General features: G+C 33.5%; 1 protein-coding gene across 2 annotated transcripts in view; it reads right to left on the bottom strand.

The window, feature by feature from the left end:
- LOC136974449 (protein boule-like) overlaps positions 1-16,920 on the bottom strand; it is a 134,263-nt gene that overhangs the window by 48,183 nt on the left and 69,160 nt on the right. For both annotated transcript variants that reach the window (XM_067269353.1, XM_067269354.1), the window contains exon 4: positions 14,864-14,918. In XM_067269353.1, the coding sequence (XP_067125454.1) occupies positions 14,864-14,918 (55 nt within the window). The remainder of the gene's footprint in view (positions 1-14,863; positions 14,919-16,920) is intronic.

The raw sequence follows: 16,920 nt of genomic DNA, 5'->3' as shown, positions 1-16,920 counted from the left end.
CTCCTCATTCTCTGTGTCCATTTCCTCTCTACCAGTGGAGTTATCCATGTTTTCTTCTTGTTCACTAGCCTGTTCCTCCTCAATTGGTTGATCTAACAATTCATCTGAATGATTCTATATGTTTCTAAATCTATTAATGTCAAACTTCCTTAAAAATCTTCGATTATGAATGAAGTATTTGCCATCTTTGTTTATGCGCACAATATAAGACCTTCGTCGATATCTGTCTATTTCTATTATTTCACGAGGCTCCCAGTTTCTTTTATCAATTTGTATCATCACTCGGTCATGTGGACTTAATGCTATTAGATCTCTAGCATTCCTATCGAAATAGTGTTTCTGTACTTGTTGTCTTTGCGAATGGTTTTTTCTAAATTTGTCTACAAGTATTCTGGGTTTCAAGAGATTATTCCTCATGGGCACTTGCCCTCGCAACCTACGACCATAAAAAAGTTGTGCTGGGGATGGAATACCTTGACCTAAAAGTGTATTTCTGTATTCCAACAAGGTCAGACAAATGTCCTTTGAGTCGTACACTGCTTTTTTAAGTAATTTTTTGATAGTCTGCACATGCCGTTCAATGAAACCATTGGACTGAGGGTTTCATGGAGAGCTTGTCTTGTGTGTTATTTCCCAGTCTTCTAGAAATTGTTGGAAGTGTTTGTTTACAAACTGGGTATCATTACCTGAGTATACAACTTCTGGCTTGCCATGTCTGGAAAATATTGATTTCATAGTTTCAACTATTTTGGAATGAGTGGTGTTTTGGTTCATACAATAAACTTCTGGGAATCGTGAAAATGTGTCTACTACTAGTAGATAATCTTTACCAAATAAATGGCAGATATCAGTGGTGACAATTTCCCATGGTCTTGTGGCAAGTTCTCTGTTAATAAGTGTTTCTTTTGGATTTGAATTTTGATACTTTAGGCATGCTGGACAGTTCCTTACAACATCAATTATTTCTTTTTCCATGAAAGGCCAAAAAACATGTTCTTTTGCTCTCCATAATGTTTTATTGATTCCCATGTGATTATAATGTAGTCTATCAATTGTCTCTGCTCTCATGCTCTTGGGAATAACTAATTGTTCACCTTTACATACTATGCCTCTCACTTCACTCAGGTCTTCACGAAACTTCCAATATGGTTTGACTAGTGGATCTATCATGTTTTTCTGTTCTGGCCAACCTCCCTTTATTATGTTAATCAGTGACTGTAACTCTCTATCTCTTTTTGTTTCATGACGAAGCTTTTCAAATTTCTTTGGAGTAATGCTACAGTAATTGATAAGGTTAACTTGAGCTTCAACATCAGATTCCATCACATCAAAATTCCTGTCCATATAGCTAGCTCGAGAAAGGGCATCAGCCAACACAAGTTGTGATCCTGGTCTGTATTTTACTCTAAAATTATAATTTTGTAAGGTTATCCTTAATCTCTGAAGGCGTAGTGGGCATTTATTTAGTGGCTTTTGAAAAATTGCCTCTAGTGGTTTATGGTCACTCTCAACTGTAATTTCACGACCATACACATACTGGTGAAAACGCTGACAGCCAAACACTATTGCCAGTGCCTCTTTTTCAATTTGTGCATAATTTTTCTGGGTCTCCGTGAGAGTCTTTGATGCATAAGCCACCGGAGCACCTTCCTGAAGTAGTACAGCTCCCATTCCATCTTTTGAACTATCCACTGACAGTACTAGTGGTTTATCTTTATCATAAAATTGTAAGACTGGGGTGCTGCTCAAAAGATTCTTTAGCTTCAGAAATTCCTTATCATGTTGATCAGTCCACTGCCACAAACAATCCTGTTTCAGTAGAGTCCTTAATTTTGCAGTATGACTAGCTAAATTTGGTATAAATTTTGCCACATAATTTATCATGCCCATGAATCGATTAAGTTCTTTTAAACCAGTTGGCTTTGGGATGCGTTTGATTGCTTCAACTTTATCTGGATCAATTCTAATACCGTCTTCTGACAAGATATGTCCCACATATTTGACTTCCTTTAGTTTAAATTTGCACTTATCCTTATTGAACCTAACCCCTTTCTCTTCTGCTGTCTTCAGAACCAATTCTAAGATTCTGTCATGTTCTTCTGTGTCCTTTGCATGAATGATAAGATCATCAATGTAAATCTTGACTCCTTCAATATGAGCAAAAATTTCTGTAAATGTTTTGTGAAAGATCTCAGGAGCATTTGTTAATCCAAAGGGTAGTCGCAGAAACCTATATCTCCCAAAAAGTGTACTAAAGGTTGTTAATTTTGATGAGCTATCTGCCAGTTCAATCTGCCAAAATCCCTTGTTTGCATCGAGGATAGAGAAAAATTTGGAACCTGCCATATCCCTTGTGATTTCTTCAAAGGTCGGTATTTCAAAGTGTTCTCTCATTATCGAGTGATTCAAATTCTGTGGATCTAAACATATTCTCAGGGATCCATCAGGTTTGCGAACTAGGACGATTGGGTTTACAAACTCTGTCGGTTCATCTATGCTGCATATAATTCCATCATTTATCATTCTCATTAATTCTTTCTTTAGTGGATTCATTAAGTTAAATGGTACTCGGCGTGTAGGAACTACCACAGCCTTGTAGTCATCCTTTAATTTAAATTCACAGGGTTTTATTTTGATCCTGCCTATGCCTTCAAATACATTACTGTATTTAGTAAAATAATCACTTTCCGTTTTTATTTCTAAAATATTTCGGTTTCTCTGCAGTAAATTTAGTTTTTGAATACTCTCTAGTCCTAAAATAGGTGCTGCTTGGTCAGCTGTCTTGACTATTATAAAATTCAAAAGTTCCTTAACCTTATCCTTAGTTCGTACTGTTAAATCACACGCTCCTAACACCTTTAATCTATTTCCACCATAATTTGAAATCGTAATATTCGTTTTCTTTAGAAATCTTCTTAGATTAAGAGTCTCAAAAATATATGCGGGGATTACATTGACGTGTGCACCAGTATCTATCTTAAAACTAACACTTTTATCACAATCTAAAATTCTTAAAGTTTCTGACCAGTCTAGATCAAGGTTCTTACCTCTGCTTTCCAGTGACGCCAATACGTAGTCGTTTTTACTCTCTGGCGCCATTTCCAGTACATTTATCATGTTATTTCAACACACTTTCGCAAAATGATTGTATTCCTTGCATTTATTACATTGTTTGCCCATTGCTGGACAGTTCGGTTTATTATGTCTATAACCACATCTCCCACAATTCCGTTGTCTTCCTTGGAACTTATTTTCCGGTCTTCGATATCCACGCCAATTGTTCTCTGTCCGATGGTTCTTTGTTTCTGAACTAGACCTATTTTCCTGATCACGTGATTCACTGAGACGTTCTCTTGATTTTCGTTTTACCACGTTGACTTCTATATTCTTCAGGTGATTCTACAAGAGTTTAATGTGTCTCTCTGTCTGTTCAGCAACTCTGCATATGTCGATTGCCTTTGTTAATGATAGCTCCGTTTCTCGTAGTAGACGTTCCTTTACCTTCTGATCACGAATACCACTCACAATTCTATCTCTTAATAGTCGATCCCGTAAATTTCCAAACTCACAATTTATCGATAGCTTACGTAGGTCTGCTACAAAATCGTCAAAGGCTTCGCTCGGTCCTTGCACACGAGTATTGAACTTGTGACTCTAAACACTTTGGTTGCTTTTCGGAATAAAATACGACTCGAGTTTTTCTAGAATTACATTCGGTTGTTTCACTTCTTCTTCATTAAGTTCTAATGTTTCAAAAATTTCTAGAGCTTCTTCCCCCAAACAGTGGAGCAAGATGGCGGCTTGAGTTTCATTGTTCTTCGTCGTGAGTTCGGTCGCCGTCGAATAAAGTATATAACTTTTCTTGAATTTCTTCCAATTTGCTCCCAAGTCACCTTCTACCAACATCGGTTTGGGAAGAGGAAGATTTTGAAACGTGGACATGTCGAATCCAGTACAGGAGAATCTTCTTTTTTTTTTTCTAAACGTTTGTCGACTGTGCCATGTTATGTTTATTGCCTTCTCGTTTCAATCAAAGTGAGTGCTCACGTACCATTCCCGTGATGCATCAGCAACAATCGCCACCTGGCAGACTCACTAATAATTTACATTTTAACATCTCCAATACAACATATTACAACATCAGCATCCTTTCTCTCTTGAGATCCATGGTCATGTAATACTATCTGACCATAAAACCTAAATTATTGTACACAAAAATATGATCTCTCTCTCTCTCTTGTCTTGTAGAAAACTGCTTACCTTGTTGTTTGATGCAGTGTCAGACTCTCAATGATCCTTATAATAAACTGCTTGAAAACACATAATACGAATTCTCACAGTATAAAATAATACAGGAAATCCTAGTTCAAAATTCAAAAAATGAAATAATTGTGACTTTGAGTTATCCAAGATTTACATATTTCTGTAAAATATGTCAAATTCCAAGTAATTGATGTAATTTATTAAGGAGATGGAATACAGCTACATATACATAATGCTATTTTCATTAATTAATAATAATAATATAAATAAACTCCAGGTAAACAGCATGTGTCTGGTAAGAACCTTACAGGTTACCAGGTAGGTTTTACAAAAAGTAAAGCAGAATTCTTCAAAATGTAGTCCAAATTATTTTTAAAATGGCTCAAAAAGTAGTAAGTCAGCCAAATACAGTAGCCAAGAGCTTACTAATATCTCGATCTGCTACTCATAACCCAATCTTGCAATCCTGAAATCTAGCCATATTTTATGAGATAAAAGAAAAAAGGATTAGTAATGTGACACCTGAAAATGTGTTATTATAAAAGCAAACCCATATTGACCAGCTTAGAATTGTTCTTGATCTATTGTTCTCTTACAGCATAGAAGTACTTCAATGTAAACGAATGAGTTAACATATTCATATCACAGTTCAGACAGAATTTTCACTTCAAATTTTGAAGTGGCCATATTTTGAACTAACCGAATTCCTTAATGTGTAAATCTTGCTACCTGGTCAGGACAAAAATACAGTTATGAACTAATGGGATTTAAAACTATCCGAGCTTGAATTAACAAGGATTTCCTGTATTAAAAAAATTCTTAAAAATTTAATAAGTTAAATAATAAAAAGGTTTTCTCACATTACACTTTTCAAAAGTAAAAGTTTTCTCATATTACACTCATTCGTAAAAGTACTCAACTCCAAAAACAAATGCACATAGCCAAATACAAATTTCAGGACTGGTAGAGGTGGCAGAGATAATCAAATGATTAAAGTTTGCATACACACTGGACCATATCTAACACAGTTCTTTGTTAGATATGGCCCAGTGTGACTTGAGTGGCTGACTTGGGCCATAAATGCTATCAGTGATGGTTTGCAGCAGCTGAACTATCAAAGAACTGTAGAAAATGCCTCAGAAGTGAGACTACAGTGAGTTGATTACCACCAGTTAATGGCTGGGGAATGAAGCTGTATCCTGGAGCTGCATGACCTTGGTTTGTTGATGCACAGTTGCTGCACGTGTTGGGCACGTGTTGGGCACAATGTGAATACCATCCGTAAAGTGTGACATGATGACACAGGAACATCTGAAAACAGGCTGAAGAGGGAAGGACATAGTGCACAGACTGGCAGATTTGTTGGGACCCATTCACCGTAGCATGTGACATCCAAAGCCACCTGTCTCTGTCAATGGGTGCATCTGTGTCCACTCAAACCATTCTCAACACGATTGGGATAAAGTTGGTCTGCATGCACAGCAACTGGTAATAAAGTGCAATTAACACAGGGCTGCATGCCTGGCATGATGTCATCATCATCACAACTGAATTACTGAAGGCATCAGGTATTGTTTATAGATGAGTCCTGTTTCTGTCTGTGGAGAAATGACAGATGTGGTGGTATCCCAGGGAAAGCAACACACCAGCTCTTTGTGCCAAGCATCACACCGACCCCACACTGAGCATTATGATTGGGGAGGCTTCATGTTTGATCAGCGGACAGCCCTGGTGCACATTTCTGACACTTTGACAATGGACCAGCATGTCAAACAAATTGTGAGACCTGTAGTTTGGCCACTGGTGCAAGCAGTATCCAACATGGTGTTCCAGTAAAACAATGCCCAACTGCATGTCACACAGTAAACTCTCACCAGCCTGAAGGAATTCATATCCTTCACAGACTGGCAGCTTCTCCAGATATCTCTTCCATTGAAAGCCTGTGAGACTTTGACTGATGTGAAGTACACTGGGGACCACTGCTACATACCATAGACAACATGTGCATCACAGTGGATACCTCAGGCAACTATTAATTGCCTCATTGATAGTTTGTCTCACCGTATAGTGGCCTGTGGTGGCCAAATTCATTACTGAATAAACAGGTCTGTTGCATATCTTTGCACTTTTAATCATTTGCATTTCTCTGACAGCTCTACTAGTCTTGCAATGTGCATGTGGCTATTATGGATTGCAATTGCTGGATCCCTAATCCAGCAATCCAGCTGGATCCAGCGCATTCTTCAGCCTGCTGGATCCAGCACCAAGTGCTGGATCCAGCACCACAGTTCCGCAAATACTCAATTAACTTTCTAAACAATGGCGCAAAAGTCTACGTTGTTGCGTTGCCGCTTTGCTAACTACTAGACTGCTACTAATTACTTACTCACTACTTTACTAACACTAATAATTAAATTATTTATAAATAAACTATACCTTAATCAATCTAGCAAAATTTAATAAAATAATAGCGTATTCAATTGCTTTTAACGATCTTCCTCAGTTACAAAAAAATACAACATTAACTATAAAACATAAAATGTGTTTGGAATAAATATAAAAAGAGTAGTGCTTAATTACATCCCATTTTTAAACAAGATACATAGATGTACTGCCAGGTCTAATAATTTCCATATTGTATACCAACGTAATCCCACTGTTTTCAAACTTTTAAGAAACGATAAAAGGAAAGAGGATCGGAATTCAACAACGGGTATATATTTGTGGGTATATAACGGGTATATAACGGGTGCCTTTACACAACCAATGTTTCAATTCCAAGCTTGTTTATGTGGGTGCAACGACATGCAGTTTAAAACAAAGGCTCAAGAGCACAAATATACAATCAGTAAGAACCTTGACAACACTGCGCTGGCATCATACACCAGACAGAAGGATGTTAACGTACAATGGGATCAAGAAACAATTATAAAAACGACGACAAATAGGCAAACGGTCAAACATCTTGAAAGATCTTGTGATTAAAATATATGTTTCTCAGCAAAATTAAGGTGTTCTATTATAGTTATAGTCATCTTGAGAGATTGAAAATCTGCAAGGTGCACATGACAACTGGTTGTATAAACCATAGAGATGCGGACTCATTGTCTACCGTGTGAAGATCATTTTACATTAATTAATGTTATTAACGGACAATGCTGGTTTCATTGTTATATCTTATATTTTTTTCCCCCGCTATTTATTTTGTTTATTTATCTATATTTTGTCCGTTTGGGCGTTTTCCGTTAATTTTTATATTTTTTCCGAACACATTTTATGTTCTATATTTAATGTTCTATTTTTTTGTAACCGAGGAAGAGCATTAAAAACGATTGAAAACGTTATTATTTTATTAAATTTTGCTGGATTAATAAAGGTGTAGTTTATTTAACTTATTCTACTTCCAGTACACAGTGGCGTAGTGAACATAACTGGTGCCCGACACTTTATTGGCACCCCTCTTTCCTCTCCAAAAACACATATAGTTTGTCTTGGAGACCATTTGGGCACCCCTCTGAGAGTGGCGCCAGGTGCATGATACACCCCCTTGCACCCCCCTCGCTACGCTACTGCCAGTACATAGTTTTATATACTTATAAATAACTACAGACTAATATGTAGAGGCTATGTAAGAAAACTGGTAAGACTGATAGCCACTTAGCCACTGATTATCCGTCCTTACATTATTATAATATATTAATATAAATTAATTAGTTGAATTACCTTTGCTATTATTTAACTTAAAGATTATATTATAATTATAATCTAACTAAACATTTAAAGTTAATTATCTCTATCTCAAGTGTTAAACCAAACCAAAGTTAAGTTTACTACCTAAATGTGTAAGAAGTTTTACTGATTTATAGTGACCAGTCTAAATAATAAAAGCTTCTTAAGTATTTTTTTAAAATGTTTTATTTCTTTAAAAAAAAACCATAAATTGCTGGATAGATAGATAGACAGATAACTTTACTGCACCAAAAATACATCCATGCTGGATCCACGCTGGATCCAGCTGGAATGATTTCAATCCAGCAAAAATCCAGCTGGATTGAAAACACTGCTGGATTGCAATCCCTAGTGGCTATGCGCATTCCTTCATAGTGTTGCAATTTCACTTTTAAAGGAGTGTAGATATAACATAAAATAAACTATAAAGCTTTACTTATTAAATTAAATATCATTCTATTATGTCTTAACTACTAATAAAAGAACAAGTCAAGTAGCTCTGTACAAGTATTTTTTATTGCAGTCCATTTTACATGTATGTAACTGGCTAGACCAAGAACATTGGGTTTATTCGTTAGCTTTTTGTATATTCCAAACCTTGAGGCAATGGTGTTTCTAACATATAACACATTAATATACTGTATGCTTGTTTCTGTTTATTTGTCTCATAAGTGAAAATAGAATATCATATAGATATTTTTATTATTTTTATGAAATTCAACAATAAACGATAACTTATATAATTTGTGAGCAAAATAACTGAATTCTGAATACACTTATTAGTGATTTAAACAATTCTTGTAAATTATGCCAATTCACATATTAAAATAAAAATTAAAAAAATAAATTTTTAAAAATTTGTTCACTTTACTACAAGGTGCATTGCATCTTTGTTCTAAATATTCATAGAGAAAATCACTATTCGCTAAAATTCTATGTATACAGAATAATAATTGGTAAAAAAATAAAATAAAACTTGTAACTTTATAATCAGTTTTTAATTGGCAGCTGAGCTTTGAAAATTAAAGATGTCCTACTTAGCATTTTCATAACACCAAATATACTTCTGTGCAGCATATTAAATTGCAATAAAACAGTCACATAGCAACATTTTTCTTATTCATTTACTCCTCATAAACTCACTATTTATAAAAATAAATGGTTTTATATTGTCTCAAGCTACTTAACAATTTTGTAAAGTGAAGCATATTTAAAATTATAAAATTTAAGACTTTTATTAACATTTTAAAAAATCATTAAAATAAAATATACCATAATTTCGTGCAGATAACCTGCAGCAGCATATAACCTATGATGGCATATACTTAAAAGAAAACTGCAAAAATGAAAATAAAAGTTTTGTATACCCACACCATATACCCCAAGCCTCTAAAGGCAGCCATCAAAAGCAAGATAATATGCAGTTTAGAAATTGTCATTTCAAGCATTAAAATTTTCTCCCCCCACAAAAATTTACTATCTTTATATTCACCCAGCTGATTTTTCCTGTTAGTTCAAACTCTTCAAGCCTGTAATATATTATACAAAGGTTCAATTTGTTGCTATTTTCCTGTTAGTTGTTGTATATTCATATCTGGCAACACTAGTTGTAAAAACATCGGATGAGTTTCATCCTGTTGTTTGAAGTCAGGTTTTATGGTGGAAAGAAAAAACGTAAATGTGTATTGCTTGATATTAAAGTTAAGTAAAGAAGTAAATTAGAAAAGGTAACAATTTCATTCATTATTTTAACATTTCCAAAAAAAACAAACGTTTTTGGGCTACTTCTAAGACCTGCTTCAGATGAAAAATTTTTAGTTATCCAGTAGAGGTCACCTGAACAGATCTTAGAAGTACACCGAAAATGTTTGTTTTATCAGAAAAATCAGCTGGGTGAATATAAAGGTAGTGAATTTTTGTACAGTATAGTATAGCCCAGTTTCTGGAGAAGTTTTACTTTATGTTGTTGTTTTCTGTTTTGTTTCTGTACTCACCAGCTACCTCCTAATTTGACTGCAGATGTTTAGAAGCTGTTCAAAATTATGAACATTAAGTGTAAAAATAAATAAATACAATTCAATTCAATTCAATTCAAAATTTATTCGTAATAAGGCGATAGCCAGTTACAAAGGATGTTTTTGACGACAATCGCTTGTTATTAATGTTAAAAAATACACTAGCAACACAAGTCAAACCAAGCATTATATTCCACATTTAGTTACCAATTATAATTATTTTAATAACATCAATTTAAAGTGATTTCAACCTATACTGCAACTGGTAACTTTCTTCATACACATGGTTCTATAACATACAATACCATTGATTTATGTTATTTATGTATTCAATGAATTTGTTACATTAAAAATTTGTGGGTATATTTATATAGCCTATAAATTATGTCTATCTTGACTGTATGGAATATTTCATACATAGCTCTTTCATTAGTGCACCTTGTTAACATATGCAAGTCAAGATTGTGTGCCAGTTCCTTTGCATCTTTACATCCACAAAACATATGAAATTTTGAAATTATTTTTTGGCATCTTGGGCAGATACTCTTAGAAAACTCAATGAAATTATTATTAATTAATATTAATTCTTTGTTTATTCTGAGTTGTATGAAAAATCTTTTAACATTAAAAGCCAGGTTAGTTAACATGTAGTTATTAATAAATGGATACTCAAGAATTATGTTATACCAATCAGTTTTCTCTCTTGTGAATATGTCTTCTATGTCTTGTGATAAAGAGATTTCGAGCACATTTTGTATCAACATTTGGAAATGTTGTTCACTTATTTCAGGTAATCTAGGAATATTTTAATAGAATATCCAAGGCGCTTTAAAATTTGTGCAATTTGTGACACCCAGTTTTTGCTTTGTACCTTAATCAAAGATTTTCGATACAATTGGTATAATAATACAGTTGAAAGATTTCGAGCGTCTCTTATTTTAAATAAAACTTTCATGTATCTCCTTATTAAGGTAGCACTCAATCTAAACCTGCTTAATTCCAGTCTTAACACGCTACCTGGTGTGTTGTAATCCAGCAAAAAAATCTTGCGTACAAACCTATTTTGGATAACTTCTAATTTTTGAAAGTTCGTAAGGCTCCAAATTGGGGCCGCATAGCCAATGGAATTCATTATTATAGAGTTAAACAGCCGGAAATGAACTTGGATGATCTTTATCTTTGCCCAAAATTCTTCTTAATTAACAGCAATAATCCACCCGCTGGACGACCCTTTTCACACTTCCTCTGAGCTCCGCTGAACAACACCGTGTTTTCACGTTTTAACACCTCCTCGTCTTCTTTATTTAGATTAACAATCCAGGTTTCCGTGAAGCCATATATCATTTGAGATTTTATATGCTCTTTTACTGACTTCCTATGCATTTTCCCCCGGAGACCTTGTATATTCCAAAAACTAATAAATAATTTGTCTCTAACGTTATTAGTATATCTTATAAATGCAAAATTATTATTGCTAACATCGTTGACTCTATCATCCAGACTTATGATAGAGTTTGAACCAATTATGGATTATTTCCAATTGAAGCAGGATTAGATGTATTACACCTTATTTCCCCTTCCTTTTCTAACTCTGTAGTCAAACATCTCCTAAAAAATGATTCAATTGGATGATCTTATTTGAGGCAATATCGTACGTATATACTGAGTTATCTTTAATGTAATAATCATCTCGTACTATTATTTTTTTCTTGTTTAACTTTTCTAGTTTAATTCTGGCCTGTAAATGTTTTTTCCTTATCCTCGATCTCCTACATAAATCGGCAGTAAAAATTATTTTTTTCTCATTCTCACCAACTAAATTCGGTTTCGTTCTCCAAAATTCTTTAAGAATTAAATTCCTTATATTTACAGACTCTAGGATTACTTTAACAATAGGTTTATTATTACTGCTATTTAATTTAATTAATCTTTCTATTTCAACATTTTTTAATTCTAATTTATTATTAATAAATGAATTTATTTCTTGTAAATAATCTAGTGTTGCGTATGGATAATTTATAATAATAATGTTCTTTTTAGTCTTTTCATTTGCTAATTTGTCAAACTCAAATTCGAACATACCTTTAAGATGGTCATTAGTTTCCGATTTTTTTTCCAATTCTTGTAGCTTATATCTAATTTCCGTCAATTCCTCTTTATAACACTTATTTTCTTCTTTCAATATATTTATCTCAGATTTAATCGATTGAATCTCAATATTTAACCGACAAAAATTATCCTGGATTAACTCATAAATAGATTGCAATGTATATGGAGATTTAACTGCAGTTTGTAATTCCGGTTCGTTTACTGGTTCAAAATAATCATAAATTGTTGGTTCTTTCGTGAATACAGACGGTTGTTTACTCTCTTCTTCTATTTGGTGGTAATCTATACTTAAAATTTCTACTTGTTGGTTTTCTTTCTCCTCGTCCTTGGAGCTTTCCTTCCGAGGTCTCCCACGCCTCTTCTTTTGCATATCCTGATGACTTATTTGTTGTGGGGAACGGGGGAGAGGACCCGGATTGGGCTCAACTCCAGCAATTATTAACAATATTATAATCAAATCCAGGGATAAACCATTCGCCAATTTCTCTATTTTACCGTCGAACGTATTCCTCTTCCTTTGACACAATTGTATTTTAGTATACTAAGTATCAGCTACGTTCAAAAGTTCACTCTCACACCAGACGAGCAACTCACATCCTCCAAAAATAAATAAATAAATACAATTTATTGTCTTTATTTTATCACAAATTTTCTTAAGTAATAATAATAAAATGTGAAAAATTTAAACAGAAAATAATTTTATCATGAATACTAAATTTACTATTTAATTTTATTCAAAATGGAATAGTCCAAAACTTCTTAAAGAACTTTCTTAAATAAATCTCCAGTAAATTATCACCTTTAGAATGACTAATGTTTTCGATCCTCTGTATTGATCTTCATCAGGTCAACTGTTCTAAAATCAGAATGCTTTGAACTGTGCCTTACATCTTTTCCTGTCCCCCTTTGCCATGTGGTGGGTCTGACTCAGTGAAGAGGGAGAGGAGTTGTGTAATTCTAGGTGTGTGAGTAAGTGAGGTGTGTAACTGAGGGTGAGAGATTTATTGGAGGATGTGTCTCGGGGAGAAGTCAGAACAGAAGTGGAGAGAGGACAAAGTAGGAGAAGCAAAGTAGTGGTGGTGTGTGAAAGTATGTGTGGAAATAGTTGGGAAGCAAGAAAGTAAAGACTGTGCAACCAAGTCAGCAGCAAGATTTCATTTTCAAACTGTTTCCTGTCTGATGAGAAGTAAAAGAAGAAGTACACTTTAAACTCATTGTTGGTACGTTTTATGTCTGCACTTTATGGGAATTCTGTAACATTGTATTTGTTGGGAGAATTGTGTGTTAATGCTATTCGGTAGATAGGATTGTCGGGCTCTGTATGTTCCTGTGTGTTTCCCTGGATGTATTGTATGTTACAAGGAAAATTAAAGGGTTATCTTATTACATTAAAAATTGCCAGGACAAATTCACATTTAGGAAAAGAATATATTTCTTACAAGACTATACATTTACACGAGTCCATATCCTTTGGACCCTTCGCATGCTTTTTTAGAGGCAATAACAAGTCTATGACAGAACTGACCTTTAACTCTAACTTTTTTACATTGGATAGCAGACAGTAGCCTCCAATAAAAGGTGAGTTCTGTCATAGACTTGTTATTGCCTCTAAAAAAGTGTGTGAAGGGGCCAAAGGATATGGACTCATGTAAATGTATAGTCTTGTAAGAAATATATTTTTTTCCTAAAGGTTATCTTATTAATTTGAATAGTTGTCTTTGTCTCTATGAGATAAATGGATTCCCCCTTCTAAGCATCTGCTCTATCAAGCACACTTGTTATCAATTTGTCCCATTGAAGAAATCACTAAAGTTCTCCGTGTCAACTCGTTTATACTTTCTATAATCTCATAGAACATCGTTGCTAATTCCCTTTTTTTTTAAATGTTGTTTATCAAAATTAAAAAATAAAAACAGAATTAGTAATGATATTAGAAGCATTCTGATTCTAGAACAGTTGACCTGATGAAAATCCAGACAGAGGACATTAAAACATTAGTCATTCTAAAGGTGATAATTTACTGAAGATTTAATTAAGAAAGTTCTTTAAAAAATTTTGAATTATACTTCCATTTTATTCTGAGGAATTGTGAGTAGGTCAAAATAGAACCTTTTAAACATGGTTTCGTCATAAGTTGTTTTAATATTTTAATTTTGTGACATATTAATTATTTTTAGAATTTTGTTGCAAGTCAATAATAATTATAATGTTTGTTCAAATCATTAATGTTCTTTAAATACTATTGTACTACTATTGTAACTGGAGAAACACCAAACTTACTTAATACACCCGTGCTCCAGCAGTAAAATTCAGTATTTGCACTGTTAGAATGAATGTTTTTGGTGGTCTTAAGCCCATCTTCAAAATTCTATTTGGAACGGCACGCAGTTGCCCAACGTACTCGATCGTTTAAATTACGGAACACGTTCCATTTATTTATGCTGTTCGATTATCAAATCCAGAATTGGCCTGAGGAAGAGCCCAGGAGGGGCAATGAAAACGTTCGCCATTTAGAAAAATAGTTCGCACCGGTTATCGGTTTTAGAAGGTATTTAAATTTTTTTTTTTCTGTTTAAAATTCTAGTCTTTCAAATGTAGAACAATGCTTGTAATGAATATAGATAATGCTAGTTTTTGTTGCATTCCAACTGCACAACCTGATCCCGTTTTAAACATAGATAACCCATCTGCTATCAGCACGAAATTACAGTAATAGTTTATTGTGGAAGTTACTTATTCTAAATTACCTCTTTCTGTATTCTTTTTGCTTCTTCTTCAGTCTCAAATGTTACAAAACCATAACTGCAAAAGTAATACTTTTTATACTAAATGACTGGTGAAATTGTTAAAAAAAAATTAAATAAATAAACACTAGTATATAAACTACTTTTACAACCAACATGTTTATACATAATGCATTGTTGTCTGCTTGTGTAAATAAGACAAAAGAAATGAATGTGATGTCAAATGGGATAAACCTATTTTTCAAAGTTAAAATGTTGAAGACTCAAAATAGTTTTATTTAACCAATTCAAATAGGATTTAAAATTATTAATAATTATGACATGAGCCTATACTTGAAAGTTTTTCAGAGTAAAGATATGCTGTAAACTAATTTATTACACAATGGGAATGCTATTAAATAAAATTATTAATTAAATGTCTATTTATTAGATAAAGTTGTTATTACAAATATTATTTATTATGTAATAAAGTAACAGTACAATCTTGACAGAACACAACCTTTCACTCACACAAAGAGAAAACCATTTCTCTCTGTGTTTCTGACAAGCCAGCAAGACAAAACAGGTTCATGAATGTCATATACAGTAGAGCGTCGATAAGTGGAACCAATTGGGGACTGGGGTCCTTCCAGTTAATGATTTGTTCCAGTTTCCGACTTTGCACGAAAAAATACATTAACCTGTCCGATGTTCAAATTTTTCTCCGTTGCGTATCGCTTCCTGTTGAATTTTTCTCTGTTGCGTGTCGCTTCGTGTTGAATTTTCGTCGATTTTAAGCCTAACGAAAATTTTTATAATAATCATCGAGGCTATCGTATCGTTAAAAATTATTTCTGCATTTTGTACAAACAAAATAAATATATTAAAGAATATAAAAAACATGAAAATTATACTTTAGAAGTAAATTTAGTATCAAAAACGTTCGATTCAGCACGACACAGTCCGACTGAAAATTGTTCCACTTTCCGGCCATTCCACTTACTGACGTTCCACTGTATTAGGAAATTTCATTTAGATGCAATACAACAGAGAAAGGATTATGATTAATCAACAGTTAGTTAGTTGTAAGCGCTTAGTTGTAGTTCGTTTTATATTTGTTGTAAAAATATGCAATAATTATTGCTGCTGCAAGAGTAGCATTAATAACTGCTCATTCTCTAAACTTTTGTATGGCGTATATTGTAAATTTGTATACTAAGACTAAGAAGAGCTGGTATTCTAAAGAACTGTTATACTTTACGCAAAATAAAGATGATATTATTTATTAACATATCTTTGTAATTCTCATTTCGCACTTATTACCACAACCTTCTTTATAATGGTTAAATAAAATCTAGAAAAATAGCTAAATTTGAGATGAAACAATCTAGATTTATATCATTTATCTAATTGCCTAAATCTCAAATCTAGGGGCAAACAAAACAATCTAAATTTAGATGAGAAAAATAGATTCTAAAATGACAATCCTGCCCAACATGTGGTATAGACTTCAGTGTTTTGACTGAAAGTGAAATGGCATTCATTAGTACTCATTGTTGTCACCAAGAGTGCTGTAACAATGGTGACAGCCACTCTATGTAGTATATTCTAGCTTGTCGTCCAATATTAACAATATCACATGTAGAGGTCACATCAGTTGCAGAAGTGATGGTAACACTGAGACAGTCTCGTGTTAACACTCACTTTGATCCCATGTGTTGGAAAAGAAAGACAGATTGCAGCTGTACAAATTGGAACACTAAAGCCTTTGTTCTGAATGGTATAAGTAGTTTCTTCTTTGACTGTCGTCATTTTGTACACGAAATAGCTAGGGCCTAAAACGTAACATCACAAAATAAAATAAAATACTAAAACTGACTTACACTAAGTTGACAGACTTGTGTTCATTAATGACAAAAAACTACATTGATAACTCATATTTTTAACAACTCTAACCTAGAGTTTGAACATTAAATTTAAAAATATTTGCTTCGGAGTTTGAGCAATGCTTTACAGTTGAAACTGTGCACACAATGAAAAAATATACTTGAAATGTAAACTCAATCTGTTATATGCCAAAA

This window comes from Centruroides vittatus, unplaced genomic scaffold (genome assembly GCF_030686945.1).
Source record: "Centruroides vittatus isolate TY-2023 unplaced genomic scaffold, ASM3068694v2 contig_349, whole genome shotgun sequence".
NCBI lineage: Eukaryota > Metazoa > Arthropoda > Arachnida > Scorpiones > Buthidae > Centruroides > Centruroides vittatus.
This window is presented reverse-complemented; position numbering and strand designations above follow the sequence as displayed.